At 33.0% G+C, this 18,250-nt stretch overlaps 1 protein-coding gene across 2 annotated transcripts in view; it reads right to left on the bottom strand.

Moving 5' to 3' along the window:
• fam184ab (family with sequence similarity 184 member Ab) overlaps positions 1–18,250 on the bottom strand; it is a 250,893-nt gene that overhangs the window by 84,136 nt on the left and 148,507 nt on the right. For both annotated transcript variants that reach the window (XM_678210.10, XM_005170195.6), the window contains exon 11: positions 10,908–11,120. In XM_678210.10, the coding sequence (XP_683302.2) occupies positions 10,908–11,120 (213 nt within the window). The remainder of the gene's footprint in view (positions 1–10,907; positions 11,121–18,250) is intronic.

Here is an 18,250-nt window from a genome sequence, read left to right as displayed (position 1 = left end):
ATATAAGTAATAATCTTAATAATCAAATACATATGAAATAATAATAGTGTAAAGAAACAATTCAACAAACAGACAACAACAACAACAACAACAACAACAACAACAACAACAACAACAACAACAACAACAACACCGACACTGTGGTAGAAAACAAAACAAATTTACTCTTAATATTAATAACGAAACTCTATGATTACATTAACAAATAATCAATTAATTAAGCAAACAGTAACCACTGTCTAAGCATAAAATCAATAATCTTTCATATTAGGATAATTATAGTTTCATACAACAAGAACAACAAATACTATTATTGTTGTTATTATATTTTTTTCTATTATTGTTGTTGATGTTATTATTATTATATTATAGTTATTATTGTTGTTGTTGATGATGATAAAAATATTGTAACTTGGTTAAATAATTTTTGTTGTAATTTTTATTTGCATTATTTAACAATATTTATTAGTATTATATAAGTAATAATCTTAATAACCAAACGTGTGAAATAATATTAGTGTAATAATGAAAAAAACTATTCAACAAACAGACAACAACAACAAAAACAATGTGGTAAAAATACTCCTAATATGAATAATTGATAATAAAAATATTAAATTAATCAAACAAACAATAACCACTGTCTAAGCATAAAATCATCAATCTTTCATATGTATTATGATTATCATAATATCATACAACAACAATTATAATAATAATTATTATTGTTTTTATTTTTATTTTTTAAATACAATAAAGGCACTTAGTCTAATACAATCCCTTTTCCACTAAAAAAATATTTTGATAAAATCACTGTAACTATGTGGTACAAACTAATCCCTACCTAATCTTGAATACCTAAAGGATGACTACATTCTGAAAATAAGCCTTAGATTGTATTTAAAGGAAAACATCAGTGACTATATACTGAAAACTGTTTGATCTGTGAATCAGTGAACAGAGGCTGTTTGTGAGCCAAACAAAAGCTCAGTGTTGGCCTTATAGACAGATAAAGTAGCATAGAAAAGATCTCTCCTGTGTCTTCTGAAATTAAATTTACTGTATTTAGCTTTGGTCAGCACTTAATGTAGTTTACCTCATAAAAGGTCTGCAAACTGGCAATCTGTTTTCAATCCACTAAAGGCAGTTTTATGATGCTTCAAGTTAAGACTGATAAGTTGAAGCTAAGAAACCACAAAAGTAATACACTACTTTTCATGATCAGCTGCTCGAAAACCCCTCACTTTTTAATCTCACTGAAGCTAAGCAGGGCTGTGCCCGGTCAGTACCCGGATGAGAGACCTCATGGGAAAGCTAGGTTGCTGTCGGAAGTGGTGTTAATGAGACCAGCAGGGGGCACTCAACTTGAGGTCTGTGTGGGTCTTAATGCCCCAGTGTAGGGAACTTAGTGAGCGCCATCTTTCGGATGACAAGTTAAACCAAGGCCCTGACTCTCTGTGGTCATTAAAAATCAGTTTCCCAGTACTGGGTCGCAGCTGGAAGGGCATCCGCCGTGTAAAACATATGCTGGATAAGCTGGCGGTTCATTCTGCTGTGGCAACCCCAGGTTAATAAAGGGACTAAGAAAATGAAAAAAGAGAAAACGAATGAATGATTTTTTTATTCAACTTATTTTTCTGCTTTTATTTTGCAGTAATTAAAAAGCATTTAAACACGCAAATTATGCAGCAATTCAAATCATGAATTCATAAAATCAATATTTTATATTTAAAAATTATTATTTATTACTACTATGGTTCTCATTTGTAAGCTGCTTTGGATAAAAGTAATACAATTTTAAAGTAAATGTAAAACATATATATTTTTATATTTATATTTTATAATTTATTTGAAATTTTGAAAAAGTTATTCAAAGAAAATGTTAATTACATTAAATTAAATTAAAAATGTTTTTTTATAAACATGGAAAAACAACTGGGGAATTATTTTTGAACTGTGAATATTCATTTTAAAATAAAAATAAAATAAATTTTTAAATAAAATAAAATAAAATATTCTTAATTAAACCAGAAAGGTTACCTAATTTAATGCCACAAAATAAAATAAAAAATAAATGAATAATAATAAAATAAAATAAAATAAAACAAATGAAAAAAAAATAAAAAAATAAAATAAAATACATTTAAATTAAATTAAATATTTTTAAACCAAAACAGTTACTTAATAAAATAAAATAAAATAAATATTTTAATGAAACCAAAAAGGTTACTTAATTTAAGGTTTAACAGAATTTTTTGGAATTATTTTTGAACTGTGAACATTCATTTGAAAAAAAAAATAAAAATAAAAATAAAATAAAATTTAAAATAAAATAAAATATTCTTAATTAAACCAGAAAGGTTACCTAATTTAATGCCACAAAAATAAATAAATAAATAAATTAAAAATTAAATAAAAAAATAACATAAAATAAAAAGAATTAATTAAATTAAATTATTTAATTAAACCAAAACAGTTACTTAATTAAACTAAATAAAATAAATATTTTAATTAAACCAAAAAGATTACTTAATTTAATGCCATAAAAATAATAATAAATAAATGAATAAATAAATAAATAAATAAAATAACATATTGTTTGTTAATTACAATCTCAAAGCTTACTTAATTTAACTGCAATAAAATAAAATAAATATTCTGTCCATTTTTTTTGGCTGTTTTTTATTTTTTTGTAACCAATAAGTATATACAGTTAAATGAAACCACAAATGTGTATTCTATCCAACAACAATCTATTTTTTTCAAATTAAATCTAATTTACTATCCCCTTCTTCATTTCTACCTATCCATTTTACCCAGCAATACTAACATTATTTTCTAAATGCTGCACTTGCCCTAGACACCATAGTAACCCATAACCCCAGTTAATTGAAAGCAAGTCAATTCTATGTTTGCATGAGCCACATCTGAAGACGTAAAAAGAGCAAACAGCAGCTCTGAAAGCTCCAGGTCTCTTCATTCACTCTCCTTCAGACGCAGTGAGTGATCTGGACACACAGACACACACACACAAGCCTGTTCTTTCCAGATGGCTGAAAACCAGTGCTTGATATCAGCAAAAAAAGAAAGATAAAAAAGAGCTCCAGGAGGAGGCTGAGGTGCTTTTTAGAGCGAGATCTCAGATGGAGGAATGGTTTTAGTTTCAGGCTCCATTTTTTTTCCTTCTCCTCCGCAGACCATTAACAGCTGTGTTCCTCTGAATGAAGAAAAAAAGCTTCAAAGCTCAATATCGAGATGATGATGATGCAGATGTGTATGAAAATATTCCAGCGTCTGAAGCACACTGAAGCACTGATCCTCATTAAACTCATGACAACTTATTCAATTGAACATTTTTCAAGACATTTAAAAAAAAAAATTCCAAACATTTTTCCTTAAGATGAATTTTTTTAACAAATCAAAAAGGATTTCCAATTTAGATATTAACCTAAATCCTTTTTACCACTAAAATGAAATCATTCCTGCTTTTATTTTCCTGGACTGAGTCTTTAATTTGTACACTAAAAAATATATATGATCAATTAGTCGTGACAGTATTTGTTTATAGGTCAGTGTAACTTATTATACTAAATTATTCATGCTCTAACTTAATTGTATAAGTTATGCAAGCTGTTTTAACTTAATATAAGTTTAATAGACTTTTAAAGTTAATTTGATTCAGCTTAAAAATTTAAGTCGACCAGAATTTGTTTTTTTTTTTACAGTGTAGTTGCCAGTAAGGAAATCTAGTTAAAAGAGACCATGTAAATGTATTTAATCCAACAGCAACTGCATTTTTTTTTCATTTACATTTGTGTAAATTATTTTAATGTAGTTTTTAATCTGTAGACATTAAAAGCATGTCTAATGGATAGAAAAAATTGTGAGAAATATTTAATTTTATTACAATAAATGAAGATTAAGAATAAATGAATACTTTATTTTCTTTCGAAAGTCCATTTTTCACCTTTCTAGATTCTGTTTATTTTAAGCTTTTCATTTGTAGAAACCAAAAAAGCATGTTCGATCTGAGATAAAATAAAATATTTAGTTTTTTTATTTGAAGCATCCTTAATTTAACTACCAAAATAATAAAAAATAATAATAAAAAATTCTGTTGTTTTTTTATTTTTTTTATTTTGTAGAAATCAGTTCAAGTTCATATAACCAGTTAATTGAAACCATAAATATTTATTCTATTGAACATTGTTTTTTTAAATGTCACTTTATATTTATTTAGCAATCAAAAAATCAAATTAATAGAAAATCATAAAACGTTTTATTTAATTGAATAAATTTTTTTTTTTAATTCCATTTTCAGTTTTCACCTTAATAAAGAAAAAATAAATAAATAAATAAATAAATAAATAAAATAAAAAAAAATAAAAAAAAATAAATACAGTTCATTCCACTGTGGCTAAGGAACTAAGCCAAAAAAAAAAAGAAAAAAAAAGAATGAATGAATACAATTATAAAAAACAACAACAAACAACTGAATTCTAACTACAATAAAATAAAATAGGTGGCAATAGGTGGCTGTGGCAACCCCTGGTAAAAAAGGGACTAAGCCGAAGGAAAAGGAACGAATGATTAAAATAAAAATAAAAAGACAAAAAACTAAGTTAAAATAGAATAAAATAAAATACATTTAATTTAATTAAATTAATCAAAGTAAATAGGCAGTTAATTCCACTGTGGCCAAGTGACTTAGCCAAACGAAATTTAATGAATGATTAAAATAAAATAATTATTAATTAAAATAAAATAAAATTTAATTAAAATAAAATAAAATATAAAAAAAAAATAAAAAGATACAAAAGGAAGTTAATTCCACTGTGGTTAAGGGACTAAACTAAGTGAAAATTTATGAATGATTCAAATAAAATTTAATAAAATAAAATAAAAAAAATTCTAAATAAAGTAAAATAAAATTAAGTAAAATTAAATTAAATAGGCATTTTGCTCTGGTTAAGGGACTAACCTAAAGGAAATTTAATGAATGATTAAAATAAAATAATTATTACTTAAAATACAATTTAATATAATTAGAATTAAAACGAAATTAAAATGATTATAAAATAACAAAATTATTTTTGTTGTAGTTTTTTTTTGGGTTTTTTCTTTTGTAGTAATCAAAAGTTAATTAAAACCATGAACATGTAATCTATTCAACAACAATTATTGTTTTTTAATTTAAACTTTTGCAGATTAATTTTATTTCAGTTTTTAATTTGTGGCAATTTAAACATTTTTTAATGAATTAAAAATCATAAAACATTAGTCTGTTTTATTATATATCAACATTAATAAATCATTTTTAGTTTTCAATTAACTTGTAGTCAAAATAAAACATACAAACAAAATAGATTTATCATAAAAACTTGTTCAAAAGACTATAAAATATGCATTCCTGTTCATTCATTCATTCATTTTCCTCCAGCTTAGTCTCTATTTCAGAGGTCGCCACAGCGGAATGAATCGCTAACTATCCCAGCATTATCCCTTTATGTAGCGGATGCCTTTCCAGCAGCAACCCATACACACTCTCATTCATACACAAACTCATACACTACGGCCAATTTAGTTCACCTAATTCACCGATAGTGCATGTCTTTGGACTGTGGGGGAAACAGGAGCACCTAGAGGAAATCCACGCGAACGCAGGGAGAACATGCAAACTTCATTAAGAAATGCCAACTGGCCCAGCCGAGACTCCAACCAGCAACCTTCTTGCTTTGAGGTGACAGTGCTAACCACCGAGCCTGCATTCCTACTGAAAAAGACCTATTCCTCCAAATGACTTTGTTTTTGCGGAGAGAGATGCTGATGTGGATGTTGTGAATGATTATAACAGGTCTAAACCACTGAAGCGCTGATGATAATTAAACAGCAGTCAATAAACGGGCCTGTGCATCCACCAGAAATGGTGCTCTGAAGCAGAACGCTATTAAATGAGATTTCATAACCCTTTCTGCTGGATGGCCACTCATTACATCAACGAAACGAGGACAGGAGGCTTATTTTAATGGCAGCTGAGTAAGAACTGCTCACATATAGCAATTATACTTGCTCTTAAATCTCTTACATCTGCCAGACTCATCAACATGTGAATTACTGCTGTGTGTGGATGATATCAGATTTACATCATGCATCAATGCAAGAATGGTAATGCCAAAAAACACAGCCAACACACTCACAAAGCAACAAGGGCTTGTGTAGTGTTTGTTTTACTTGTAGTGTGTGAGATTGCTTTTTGCCAGAAACATTATTACAAACAATCAGAATGAATGTACAGTCGTGTATTGTACTTCATTATATTTTATTTTTATTTCTTTCTCTTTCATTATTTTTTAAATAATCATATTAGTCTTTTTTTCTTATTTGTGTGTATACTTATGACAATTTGAATTTTTTTAATGTATGTATATGCATGTATGTACCGGCCACTTTATTAGGTACAGCTGTCCATTTGCTGGTTAATGCAAATTTCTAATCAGCCAATCACATGGCAGCAACTCAATGCATTTAGGCACCTGAGTATTGTTGCTGACCATGTCCATCCTTTATGACCACAGTGTTCCCATCTTCTGATGGCTACTTTCAGCAGGATAACGCACCACGTCATGAAGCGTGAATCATCTCAGACTGGTTTCTTGAACACTCACGCTCACTGTACTCAAATGGCCTCCACAGTCACCAAATCTCAATCCAATAGAGCACCTTTAGGATGTGGTGGAACAGGAGATTTGTATCATGGATGTGCAGCCGACAAATCTGCAGCAACTGTGTGATGCTATCATGTTAATATGCACTAAAATCTTTGAGGATCTCTGATTTCCAGTACCTTGTTGAATCTATGACACGAAGGATTAAGCCAGTTCTGAACGCAAAAAGGGGTCCAACCTGGTACTAGTAAGGTGTACCTAATAAAGTGTCCGGTGAGTGTATGTATGTATAATATAATCAGTTTATATATCACTATAGATTACAATTGTTTATGTAATCTGCAATGGCTTTGACAATATTTGACAAGTCAGGCTAATAAAACTCTTTGAATTTAATCGAATTGTTAGGGAAAAAATATGACATTTTCTTAAAGAGCAAAAATCAAGAGAAACAAAAAAATATTTAGAATTTTGTTGAATTTTTAATCTGTAGTTTATAATTTTGTTCCAATATATTGCATGAATTTAAATGTATTTTTTTCAATTCCTAAGAACTAAAATATTATTTCAATAAATGTATCTGTTTAATCAATCTGTTTTGTTTAAATGCACCAAAATATATTACCTTTATGCACTGAGAAATGGATAAAAATATTAATTTTCCTAAATGATGTTTAACAGAGCAAGGTATTTTTACAGTATTTCCACAGTATTATTTTACAGTATTATTTTTACAGTAATTAAGTCTTATTTGTTTTATTTTGGCTAGAATAAAAGCAGTTTTAAATTTTTTTAAACCATGGTCAATATTATTAACCCCCTTAAGCAATATTTTTTTTTTCCGATTGTCTACAGAACAAACCATCGTCATACAATAATTTACATAATTGCCATAACTTGCCTAATTAACTATAGTTAAGCCTTTAAATGTCACTTTAAGCTAAATACTAGTATCTTGAAAATATCTAGTCAAATATTTACTTTCATCATGGCAAAGATTAAATAAATCAGTTATTAGAAATGAGTTATAAAAACTTTTATATTTAGAAATGTGTTAAAAAAATCTTCTTTCCATTATACAGAAATTGTGGGAAAATATACTAGATAATTCAGGAGGGCTAGTAATTCTGACTTCAACTGTACATGCCATCTTAGTAAAAAGTAAAATACACAAATCATTTACAAACACAGAACCAATGAGAATTGTATTTGTTACATTAACATCAGATTAGAGGTAAAAACTGTGCCATGCTGGCTCACTGTAAACGATTCACCTCAGTGTGTGTATTTCCTAATCACATCATTGCTAGATAAACGGATTGTCCATTGGCAGCAGGTGGAGGAGGTTTATTTGGCCAGATGTGGTTTGTCCTGGACAGTAGGTCAAATTGGTAATTGAGGTCAGCTGGTGTTATCACATGTAATTTTGCTGATAGACCAGCTGTGACATGGAGCAATGAAAAGCATTACACAGCAGTTTGCTGAAATAAACTGTAAATTGAGAAGTGACTTCAGAGCCAATCTCGTCCTGCCAAATTCAGCACAAAAATAGGCAGGCTTTCTGACCACAGATGTCTGTCATAGTGGACACTTTGAAGAGACGTTGCACATTCTGTAGCATTATTGAATATTGCTTTAAACAGTTGAAGACCAAATTAAAATGAACACTGTTAAATTGTGAATCTTTTAAAAAATATTTCCCATGTGCTGATATTTTTAAACACATTTTAAAACATGATAGTTTTAATAATACATTTCTAATAGCACATTTCTTTTGTCTTAGCCATAAGTACAAAATAGTGTCACGATGATCAGCAATCTAGCCTGTGCAGATCGCTGGAGAACCTCACATCTGCCACTGTATGAAATACAACTCCCAGAAGTATTTGCACTCACACACCTGTTCTTCATTCCTGATTACACACACACACAGCTGGAGGCTCATGATGGACTGATTAATTGATTACTATGTCCCAAATGACACTACATATGTATGTAGTGTCGTTCCAAATGGAACACTGATGTTTTTTTTTTTTACTGAGCAAAAATTCAAACCGTTTCCCTGATGACCTTTGACATTTACCAAATTAGTGAAATAAATGACCATAGAACCAAATAATACCTGGATATAACCTCATTCATTATCGGGAGGCAGTATAATCACTCTCGTAGAAGAATTTTGCTCTCACAATCCAAAATAAAAAAAAGTATTCTAACATGAGCTCTTTTCCTTCCGTTATGTGAGCAAAGCTGTGGTCGTTGAGTGCGTGAAGTGTCCATCATTCCACGCTTTATTTTAGCGGTCAAATAAGTGCATCATCTGGGTAATTAAAGTGCACTTACTATTTTTAGAGTTTTCAGTGTGAACGCACTACTTACACTATTTATACTACAAAATGATGTAGCATGGTGCATAAGTATATGATTTGGGACGCACATTAGGGCTATAAAGAAGACCTCATTCACACACACTCTTTGCTGAGTCTTGTTATACTGCAAGTAAGCATTGTGAAGCGTTTCCTTTCCTTGCCTTGTCCAAATCTGTACTCTGACTACACTTTTGGATTATGTGCATGCTCCTGTCTGTCCCTGTTTTGACCTTTTGCCTGCCTGACGAATCTCTCAATAAACTGCATTTTTTAAAAATTACTTACTACCTTCTATTGTACTCGGATGCTAGAGTTAGAATTTGGCATCAACAACATGAAAGCCTGGATTTATACTGCCTTGTATCAACGGTTCAGGCTGGTGGCAATGGTGTGGGGGATATTTTCTTGGTACACTTTAAGTCCGTTAGTATCAATCAAAGGCAGTTCTGAATGCAAAAGGTGGTCCTACTCATTTCTAATAACTGACTTAATTTATCTTTGCCATGATGACAGTAAATAACATTTTACTAGATATTTTTCAAGACACTTCTACACAGCTTAAAGTGACATTAAAGGCTTAACTAGGTTAATAAGGTTAACTAGGCAGGTAAGGGTAATTAGGCAAGTAATTGTAAAATGATGGTTTGTTCTGTGGACTATCGAAAAAAAAATGCTTAAAGGGGCTAATAATTTTGTCCCTAAAATGGTTTTTAAAAAATTAAATGTCCTTGCTCTGTTTATCATAATTTAGGAAATATTCAAAAAAGAAAAAATAATCAAAGGGGGGCTAATAATTCTGACTTTAACTGTATATATATATATATATATATATATATATATATATATATATATATATATATATATATATAGAGAGAGAGAGAGAGAGAGAGCGAGAGAGAGAGAGAGAGAGAGAGAGACAGAGAGAGAGAGAGAGAGAGACAGAGAGAGAGAGAGAGAGAGAGAGAGAGAGAGAGAGAGAGAGAGAGAGAGAGAGAGAGCATTTGCTGCTTCATGGCATCACAATAAGCCAACCTCTGCAGCTTAACTGTTTCCTCTGTGGTCTGAAAGCGTGAAGTGAAGCCTGTGATTCTGCTTGATGCTGCATTCGGCAAGTCAATCTCAAGTTATCAGCAGTTATTCAAGCAGTGTTCATTCCTGCTGTCCCTTTCACAGCCTTCATCTCCAGGCCTGCGGTGTGGAGCTACTTCAGCTCAGCTCAAGGCAATCGCTTCCAGCCGGAGCGAGAGATTCACTCCCCTGGAGTCACCAGGTCCTGGATAAAGCCCACATTACAGCAGAAGCAGCGTTCAACCGGCATTAACCCACAGAGTCTGCAGCTTATTCAGAGATGTGGGACGGAATGATTGATCGTCTTTGAAATAATTGCGATTATGGAGATTTATTCAATTCAAGTTATTTGTATAGTGCTTTTCACAATAAATATCGTTTCAAACAGCTTTACGAAAGATGCACGCTATTACATTACAGTCAAAAACAGAAACGTTGAGGAGTTGTGTCCTTTCCAAAAAGAGATGTCTTTGTGTATAATACAAGTGTATTTGATGAAGATTTGCTGACCTACTGAACTGGTATGCACCACTCGCCCTTAGCTACTGTTGTTAACCGTCTAACAATGACAGGTGTCAGTATGAAAAAATGAGACGCATTCCAAATTGCATACCTATGCACTATTCTAAGCCATTGGTTCACAGACTGTCTGGACATTTCTGCAAGTGTTCATTTAATATGTGTTAACATAAGTGTTCAAGTCCATTTATTTATGAAGCACATCTAAAAACAGTCACAAGACCAAAAGTGCTGTACATAAGACAAAAATAAACCACGAGAAATGACTGAATAGATAAAGTGTTACCTTGAGGTCATGCTTACGGGCCTCCTGCATGTCCTGTATGGCACAGCAGTGAGCCTCCTGCAGCCGCTGCTGTCTGTGCTGGTGCTCCATCTCCATCTCCTCCAGCTGCTGGCCCAGGTGTTCCCGCTCCTGACTGAACTGAGCCTGCAGCTGCTGCAGAGAGTGCTGCGACTGCGAGAGCTGCATCTCCAGACTCTGCTTCAGCAGCGAGATCTGCACACACAGATAATGAATAATGAAGATAAAAAAGGAATACTATCGTAAACATCTTAATGAATGGGATGTTGGTGGTTTTTGTTTTATGTCAAAATTATTTTATTAGGTTTTTTACACGAAACACCAATTACAACATTCTTTTTATAATTATCCTTCCATGTTGTTGTTGACACTACCCCAAATACACACTTTCCTCCCTCAACAGCCTATAACTTCCCATTGAAAAAGCTAAATAAACATAATTAACGTCAAAAATGTATAATAATAATAATAATAATAATAAAGATAAATAAATTAATAAAAAAATAAATAAATGTTCATATAATATTGCTCAGCTTAAGAACGAAGAGAGTTAGTCAGCAGATAATCTAAACAGGGGCGGTACAACTCAAAGAAAAAAAAAAAAAAAAGAACCAGTAAGTGATGGTCAATTTTTTTCCAATTTAATGCAAGTGAACACTTTTATTCCTGCATCAAATGAGGGTGGAGAGACATGCTTTCACTTTTATAGGATGAGACGTCTTGCTAGTTAAGGAGCAAAAGTTAAAGCCTTTCATACCATTACTGAAAGGTTAGCATCAACTGCCAACCCCAAAATTGGCAGGAGTGGATTTGTATTCAGATCTATGTCGAACAAATCTTTCAAAGTTTTAAATATTTTAGCCCAATAATCAAATAATTTAGGGCATTCCCAAGGTTTTTGATTTTAAAACTGAAACATCCCAACTGGTTTAATTCCAGATTGTATCAAACAACAGGATTTGATAAATAATGTAACAACCACAAAATAAAATAAAATAAAATAAAATAAAATAAAATAAAATAAAATAAAATAAAATAAAATAAAATAAAATAAAACAAAATAAAATAGAATAAATTATGTTTCTCGTAAAAAGAAATAAAAAATGTTAAATAAAAAAACAATGTGATAATAATAATATTAATAATATTAATAATAATAATATTCACACAAATAAAAAAAACATTAAAATAGAACTTCAAAAAATTTATTCAAGTATAAAAATTATGAATAAAAAAGAGAGAAAACTTATATTGGTGTCTGAATTATGTCTGTCATCATTTATTCACACTTCAATTGTTTAAATCAGAAAAAAAAACTATTCTAACCAAAAAAAAAACAAAAAAAAAAACAACAACAACAAAATTTAGATTGATGCATGGATGATTGGGCGTATGTGAGAAATCTGTAACCATTGATTTCTATAATATTTATTTTTCTAATATAGATCTCAAAGGTTACCACTTTCCAGCATTTTAAAAATATTGTCATTTGTGTTCAACAGAAAAAAGAAACGCATAAAGATTTGAACCCACTTGAGGGTGAGAAAACAGAGACATTTTCATTTTTGTGTCCAGATGCTAGTTAGCCCTTTAAACCTAGTGACATGAATCCAGAATTTTCCCTTATATATGAGTAACAGTAATAGAGCCTTTTTTTAGCAACCACCGCTAATTAGCTAAACATTGCAAAACACGCTCCTTGAAAACACCACAAGAGGATAAACCGAAAAAAAAAGTCTGCTTACGCAAGCAGCATTTGTATTTCCACAAGCTGCTAACAGGCTTCTGTGTGCAAACACTCACTGGCACTGGCACTGGCTCCTCTGTGAATTGAAGCGTGAGATCAGTATGTGGCTGTAAATTCAAGTCTAAAAGGAACATCTGGAATAAGGTGGGCAGACAAACATGGGGTCTGATATGGTCACCAATCTATAGGTTGGAGCACATGAGTTGATCCTTGATATACAAATAGTATGCAGTAATGAGAGACTATTTTTCATTTTGGCTTCCAATGATTATAAAAAGCATCCGAATAACCTTCCTTTCCTCTAAAACCACGATAGTCCCTTTCACACATACAAACTTTGCAATACAGGGATCATTTTTGAATATATCGGTAAATTTGTTTCAGCAATTTTCTGGAAAAAGAACATTTTCCGACAGTCGTGTCCAAATGTTGTGTGCAGTGGAAAGGCAGCTTTACACTTCACACTACCATGATAATATGTTTTGAATATGAAAAGCTCATAGGACATAGATATATTTCCATAGAATATTATAAAAACCACAACCTCCATGATCCCATACAGTCACAACTTCATCAAAATACACCTTTGTTTGTTGTAAAAACGCACCTTTTAGCACCTAAAATTACATACTGTGCATTTAATGCTGCAAAGAAAAAGAGTGATATTTGATTACTTTATTAATTTGATGTATAGATGCAGGTGACTATTAAGCTACACTTACACTTTTTCATCTTTGAGGTTATTCGTGGTCTGCTGAAAGTAAACTGGTAATTCTAATTAGACTTAAGGAATAAAGACAAGGAAAATAAGAGAATAAAGATGTGAGGAGAATAAAATCACTTCATTATTTCCAGCCTGTTTTTAAATTTAATTGCTGACTGTTTACAGTTCAATGGAAGTTATTGCATCTCATCTTCATTCATAACATATTTCACCTTTTGTAATATATATATATATATATATATATATATATATATATATATATATATATATATATATATATTACTTACAGTTTCAACTTTTTTGACAGTGAATATGCTCTGAAGGAGCTGGGGGTCATTTTGAGTTTTTATTAATGCACTTCCATGAATGACATTTCCTGGGATTGGCTGTGTTGAGGCAGGAGGGCTCAGTCAATTATTCTACGGTAGGTCTTGTATGACTGGAGACTGACAGAAAGAGAGGGTTTTAATACGTCATACGCACCAACAATCCTACACTTGTACAGGCAATACAACGATGCTGTGCTTGTCGTTGCATCAGCGAATAATTTCATTTTCATGCCAGTAGGAAGTGGTTTCAGTATGCCTGGATATCAGCATCGGTGTTCTGCTGACAATGACAAAATATAAACCCAGGTTGTAATCAGAAAAATCGATTTTTACACTTGAGGAAATGGAGAAAGTTACCTGCTAAAAAGTTGGTTAACTTCTATCTATCTACCTACTTTTTAACTTACCTACTTACTTGCAGATCTGCATGTTATTTTATTCAGCATATTTATATCTATCTATCTATCTATCTATCTATCTATCTATCTATCTATCTATCTATCTATCTATCTATCTATCTATCTATCTATCTATCTATCTATCTATCTATCTATCTATCTATCTATCTATCTATCTATCTATCTATCTATCTACCTATCTATCTATCTATCTATCTATCTGTCTGTCTGTCTGTCTGTCTGTCTGTCTGTCTGTCTGTCTGTCTGTCTGTCTGTCTGTCTGTCTGTCTGTCTGTCTGTCTGTCTGTCTGTTGTCTGTCTGTCTGTCTGTGGTCTGTCTGTCTGTCTGTCTGTCTGTCTGTCTGTCTATCTATCTGTCTATCTGTCTGTCTGTTTATCATCTATCTATCTATCTATCTATCTATCTATCTATCTATCTATCTATCTATCTATCTATCTATCTATCTATCTATCTATCTATCTGTCTGTCTGTCTGTCTGTCTGTCTGTCTGTCTGTCTGTCTGTCTGTCTGTCTGTCTGTCTGTCTGTCTGTCTGTCTGTCTGTCTGTCTGTCTGTCTGTGGTCTGTCTGTCTGTCTGTCTGTCTGTCTGTCTGTCTGTCTGTCTGTCTGTCTGTCTATCTATCTGTCTATCTGTCTGTCTGTTTATCATCTATCTATCTATCTATCTATCTATCTATCTATCTATCTATCTATCTATCTATCTATCTATATGTCTATCTATCTATCTGTCTATCTGTCTGTCTGTCTGTCTGTCTGTCTGTTGTCTGTCTGTCTGTCTGTCTGTGGTCTGTCTGTCTGTCTGTCTGTCTGTCTGTCTGTCTGTCTGTCTGTCTGTCTGTCTATCTATCTGTCTATCTGTCTGTCTGTTTATCATCTATCTATATCTATCTATCTATCTATCTATCTATCTATCTATCTATCTATCTATCTATCTATCTATCTATCTATCTATCTATCTATCTATCTATCTATCTATCTATCTATCTATCTATCTATCTATCTATCTATCTATCTGTCTGTCTGTCTGTCTGTCTGTCTGTCTGTCTGTCTGTCTATCCCTACCCAGATAGCATACGAATGTGGGCCACTTTAGGCAGTTATGCGGCACTGGTGGTATTCCTTCGACCCAGACAAAATGAATGTGAGCCTGAAGTGATTCAAATTCATATATGGGCCATGTAAGGCAAAGATTTGGCACTTATGGCAAAATGTAATCTGAATGTGAGCCCAATGTGGCCCATGTAGAAATTTATAAATTTGGCCCAAATGACAGAGGACAAATGTGGGCAACAGTTGGCAAAATAGTGGTCTAGTCATTTAAGCGTAACCTGGGTCTAAACCTAAAGTGGCTCACACGTGTAGGTGCAAATGTGGCCCAGATACCTTAAGAAATACGTGGGCCACTTTTGGCAAATATTCGGCACAGTAAGCTCTGGCTATTGCGGCTATGAGCCTAAAGTGGCCTAGAGAAGATATGGCAAATGGGGCCCAGTTATACTAAAACTAATGTGGGCCACTTTTGGCGAATATTCGGCACAGCAAGCTATGGCTAATGTGGATTTGAGCCTAAAGCAGCCCATAAGAAATATGGCAAACATGGCCCAGTTACCTCAAAACATATAAGGATCACATAGACTAAAGTCACCATCATGGAGAAAAGTGTTTGCTTTAGTTGGGCTCATAGCCCTGAACCTCTTAATAGATACTTGATAAAATTAGCTGAATCATCTATTTAAAATGAGTCACTGCAAAATGCTGTATTGAGCTAATAAAACAAATATTACTATAAGATTGATTGTCCTCATGAAGGTCTTGTGCTTTATCTAGTGCACTAGTGCTGATGATGGGTGACGTTTCAGCAGTGACTGTATTCTCTTCGCCAATAAGCTCTATAAACCTCACCGTGGCAACAAGACTTGATCTGACATATTTAGAGCTCTGAGAAAGAAACAGTCTCGGCTGGCTGAAAAAAACTGAGCACTCATACAGTATACAGTACACGTAAATAAAACAATAACGCTCACGATGATGAAAGCAGACCAATTATACACTGAAGCTGACAATAAGAAATGCATCTGTGTGCAAGTAATATTAAACGATCATTTGAGCTAAAATGGCAGCAAGGTGGCTCAGTGGTTAGCACTGTCACCTCACAGCAAGAAGGTCACTGGTTTGAGTTCCAGCTGGACCAGTTGGCATTTCGTAGATGAATTTGCATGTTTCCCCCACAGTCCGAAGACATGCGGTACAGGTGAATTGAATAAACAAAGATTTTCTGTAGTGTATGAGTGTGTGTGTCTATGAGAGTGTATAGGTGTTTCCAAATAATTGGTTGCGGCTGGAAGGGCATCTGCTGCGTAAAACATATGCTGGAATAGTTGGTGGTTCATTTCGCCGGGGCAACCGCTGAAATAAAGATTAAGCTGAAGGAAAATGAATGAATTTAAGCTAAAATTTCAAGATACAACTGGAGTCACACACTAAATCTGATGCAATTGTATTGATGTGCTGTAATTATTTGTATAGAAAGTAGCAGGGAGTTTATTCCTGATTTGAGAGAACAGCTTCTGCCACCATTAAATGAATAGTTCATTCAGAAATTAAAATAGTCACACTTTTCTCCCTTTTCTTACCATTTTCTTGTTCCAAACCATTTTGAGTATTTTAATTTTGTTATGTCCAACACCAAATATATTTTGAGAAACCTGTAACCATTGACTTCCATAGTAAAAACTAAATAATTAAATACAAACAAAGGGTAAGAAAATTATGGCATGATTTCATTGTGACCTATCTCTTTAAATATTCATTAATTCAGTCATTTTCTTTTCGGCTTAGTCCCTTTATTTATCTGGGGTCGCCACAGTGGAATGAACCGCCAACTTATCCAGCATATGTTTTACACAGCGGATGCCCTTCCAGCTGCAAACCATCACTGGGAAACATCTACATACACACATACACTACGGACAATTAAGCTTACCCAATTCACCCATAGCATGTCTTTGGAAATGTGGGGGAAACCGGAGCACCGGGACAAAACCCACGCCAACACAGGGAGAACATGCAAACTCCACACAAAAACGCCAACTGACCCAGCTGGGGCTCAAACCAGCGACCTTCTTGCTGTGAGGCAATTGTGCTACCCACTGCGCCACCTTGCAGCCCTCTTTAAATACATTCACTATTATAATACAAATTTTAACAATTCTAACATTTGGTGCATATAGAATGGGCGAGTAAAACACTGTACCTGTCCTAAACACAATGATCTAAAAAGCATGAAAGCTCAGTTGGAAGAATGTGTCCAAAGCAAAAAATTGAATTTCTAAAATAAAACTATTGGCGAGCCAAGTATTACACTCCCACTCAAGAGTCACAACATGAGCCCAAAAAAAAGGTAATCAAGTTAGCTGCCACATATCGACAAACACTATAACATGAAGTTATATTTCTGCTAAATTCATGAGCAGTTATTGATTAAAAACTGTAATTAATTAGCATTTTATGGTAAATGTTAGGGGTGTCACGATTTCGATTTTTAATTTTGGATTTTTCGATTTTTAATCGATTTTTAATCCAAATCGATCAAAATTTATGCTCAATTTCGATTATCGAATCAAAAAATAGAATCGTCGATGCTGCCACGCCCCCATGTCACGTCAGCTTGGCTTGCCAAGTGGGAAGAAAAAAGGCTTGTTAAACTGCACAAGCAGGAGACCGGTCGACAGAGCTTAAATCCTCTCCTCTTTCAATGAAGTCGCCGGTGTGTAAGCATTTTGGATTTCCAGTGAGTTATGTTGACAACGTTCGTGCTGTCGACAAAAAAACACAGTTTTGCAAGCTCTGCTTTGTACGTATTACGTACGGTTCGTCCGGTAGACAACACCGGCATCGAGATCCTCCGCCCGCCCCCGTTACAAATCTGCTCGCGAAAGTACACACTCAGGCCCTGTTAACACTGTCTTTGTTTTTAAATGGCATTTTAGAACGACAACGATTTGACATCCACAGTGGCGTGTAGCATTTCTGAGCAGCCCTCCCTCCTCTCTACCTCAAAAAATGCACATCACGTGACCACACAGACACAGACGCACACAGCCAT

The sequence above is a fragment of the Danio rerio genome, chromosome 20 (genome assembly GCF_049306965.1).
Source record: "Danio rerio strain Tuebingen ecotype United States chromosome 20, GRCz12tu, whole genome shotgun sequence".
Lineage (NCBI taxonomy): Eukaryota > Metazoa > Chordata > Actinopteri > Cypriniformes > Danionidae > Danio > Danio rerio.
This window is presented reverse-complemented; position numbering and strand designations above follow the sequence as displayed.